The sequence below is a fragment of the Eurypyga helias genome, unplaced genomic scaffold (genome assembly GCF_000690775.1).
Source record: "Eurypyga helias isolate BGI_N326 unplaced genomic scaffold, ASM69077v1 scaffold34240, whole genome shotgun sequence".
Classification (NCBI taxonomy): domain Eukaryota; kingdom Metazoa; phylum Chordata; class Aves; order Eurypygiformes; family Eurypygidae; genus Eurypyga; species Eurypyga helias.
Genome location: NW_010225600.1, coordinates 1 through 2,677, shown reverse-complemented (window position 1 = coordinate 2,677; position 2,677 = coordinate 1). Strand labels below are relative to the sequence as shown.

Below are 2,677 nucleotides of genomic sequence, written 5' to 3'. Positions count from 1 at the left end.
GTGCTCACCAGCAGGTCCAGAATCCAGGGCGTGAGGGGCTCAAAGCCCGGGAATCGAATCCTCAGGTCTTTCAGCAGCCGGATTAAGACCTTCACCCTGGAGAAGATGGCAGGAGGAGGGTCTGGAATGTGTCACGCACCTTCCAGCTCTCCCCGCTCTCCGTGAAGCGGATTATTTCGACGGAGCCTCAGCTGCGGTTCCCGTTTGAGGCCAAACTCACGTGGACTGGGAAGCGTTCTCCTCAAACCAGCGAGCGTGTCTGATGGCAGCCAGGGCGCTCTGCAGCACTTTGATATCCACTGAAAAAAAGCAGCAGAAAGGCTCGGATTCTGACCCAAAAGGAGCATAGGCACGCGGGGCAGAGCACGCCGAGCCCTTACGGTGTAGCTCGGGGTCCAGCTTGCGGAGATTGGGTGGCACCGTGGTGATCAGGATCTTCACCGTCGCGTCAGCTGAGCTGATCTCAAAGCCAGTCTCATTGGTCAGCATGGTCAGGACTGGGGAGGGAGAACAAGAATTCCTCATGGAGGAGCTGGGAACCTTACTGGGACCACAGGAAAGACCAGGGATCTCTGCAGCAGTGCTGCAGCACCATTCCCTTCAGGCAAACCCCAGAGATTGAAGGGGAAACTGCGTATGTCCCCCCCAACCACGTATGGGGGAGCGTCCCACCTTCGCTGGGGTCCTGCGCTCTCAGGCTTTCCACGACTTTGTTTCCCAAGGCTGCCACAGCTTCCACTAGGGAGAGGAAGCAGAAGAGGTGGTTAGAGCGGGGCCGAGCGCTGCAGCTGGGACAGCGGCCGCGCAGCCGATACTCACGGGTGGGTAAGATTTTCAGAATCACAACCAGATCGGCCACGTTGTGCCCCGTCGTCATGGTGCCCTTCTTGTAGGAACCCACCTGGCGAACCTCCTCGATTTGCTGTTTAAAAAGGGAAAAGGAGTGAATTTAATGGACGTGCCGCGTTTCCGGGCATCGGCGTGAATCTTTTATCCGCTTCAGGCTAGATTTGGTGGCCGGGACACCAGTGTCCCGCATGCCGAAGCCTCTCCCCACATAGGTTTTTCTTCCCAAGCTCAGCACTTCGGGACTCACCACTTCAAACATTCCTGGTGCTACAATTAAGTTGTCGATCACGTTGTTTATTTTGGTCACCAGGGAAAGAATGGAAGCCTGAAAAGGAATTGGAGAGGGGTGGTGTTACCGGTCAGTTGTCCAGCAGGACTTGAAATAAACTGACTGCGCACAGCGTAACACAGAGAGCCCTGATCCAAGATATGTGACAAACGGATTTACAAGTCACCCCCCGAGAAACCCCACCCATACTAATACTGCAGAGCCTCTCTCCGAGAGAATTCATTACTTTTCAGGCTAGTAACGACTCCTCCTGGCTACCCCCTCTGAAGGACAGCCCACCTCCGCGTTCGCTAACGCCACGGCACCACCCAGCCAAAGAATTTAAGGTGATTTTCGGCACAAAACCTGTTCAGCGGCGGTCGGAGCAAGATCCTGGTTTCTCTTCAGCAAGGCTTCGCTGAAGGCGGTCTCGTCAGCGGCTGGTTTGACGCGGGGGAAAGCCATTTCGCACTGAAACGGGAGCAGGTATAAGACTGCGACACCCGAGGGAAACTTTGGTTCAACCCACTCCTCAGCAAAATTTACACCGTTTATTTTTTACTCTCCGGCGCCTGTTTCCTTTGCGATTCCTCGTCATGGTTTTCACTTGTTGCTTTTATAATCTGCTGTCACGTTAGCCTAAGGGAGAGCTGCTGCCTGTCCTGCTCGTACGCTCTCGCCATGCTCCGAGGGGACGGCAGCGGAGCCGCCAGCGTGCCCGTGTAACCACGGGCTGTGAGACAGGGCAGACCTCATTTAAACAGCTCTATCAACGGCGTTTTTAGGAACTCTGTCACAGTCCCCTCATAATAACACCCTTGGTTTGCAGGTGGCTGGAGTGTTGCGGTTGCTGTGACGGGATTCACAGCCACAGGGCCTGGAAGGCAAGAGTAAGCGACCTTGTTTGCCCTGGAAGTTAGGTGTCTGTAAAGGGCAGATGGAGGAAATTATTTCCTCCTAGAAAAAGGTGGGACACGTGTGTGGCCATTGGTCCTTGTACGGAGTGACACGGACAGAGAGCCTGGAGGACTTGTGACAGGAGTAACCCCTGGGGTTTGTGTTACTGACAGAATCGAGGGGCTGGGTGAGTGGGTGCCTTAAAAAGCAGCAAAACCTCAATCAAGGTGTTTATGTGTGATTACTCAACTGCATCCTAGTCATCCCGTGATCTATTTCGGGTTAGTTACTGAACCAACAGCCTTTTCAGTCAACTCCTGTACTCCAGCTACGCTAAAAGAAGCCAAACCATCAAAGTCACCGGACAAGGCTTTTTAAGATGCATCTTTAAACACGGAAAAGTCCGGCAGCTGCTGCCCGCAAACAGCTCCGTAGGACAGGGCTACTCACGACATAGAAATCAAAGGGGATGTGCGGCACAAAGGGCCGGAACCTAAAGGGGGAAAGAAAAAAAAAACCAACTTTATTCCCTGCAGGGACAGTACCTGCTTGCCACTGTGTTCGTCATCACCGTACACCCCCCACCCCGTCACCGTTTTGTGGAGATTTGCTCCCGAGACGCGAGAAAGGCCCTACAGAAACAGGAAAGGTTTCTTCCTAACC

General features: G+C 53.9%; 1 protein-coding gene across 1 annotated transcript in view; it reads right to left on the bottom strand.

Moving 5' to 3' along the window:
• The window catches only part of ILF2 (interleukin enhancer binding factor 2), a 3,525-nt gene extending 1,022 nt beyond the window's left edge, over window positions 1-2,503 (bottom strand). The window contains exons 1-8 of the mRNA XM_010150081.1: window positions 2,465-2,503; window positions 1,484-1,588; window positions 1,097-1,174; window positions 820-922; window positions 673-738; window positions 381-497; window positions 221-299; window positions 9-96 (exon numbers count right to left, since the gene is read on the bottom strand). Coding sequence (XP_010148383.1) covers window positions 9-96; window positions 221-299; window positions 381-497; window positions 673-738; window positions 820-922; window positions 1,097-1,174; window positions 1,484-1,582 — 630 coding nt within the window. The 5' untranslated portion in view covers window positions 1,583-1,588; window positions 2,465-2,503. The remainder of the gene's footprint in view (window positions 1-8; window positions 97-220; window positions 300-380; window positions 498-672; window positions 739-819; window positions 923-1,096; window positions 1,175-1,483; window positions 1,589-2,464) is intronic.
• Between the last annotated feature and the right edge of the window lie 174 nt (window positions 2,504-2,677).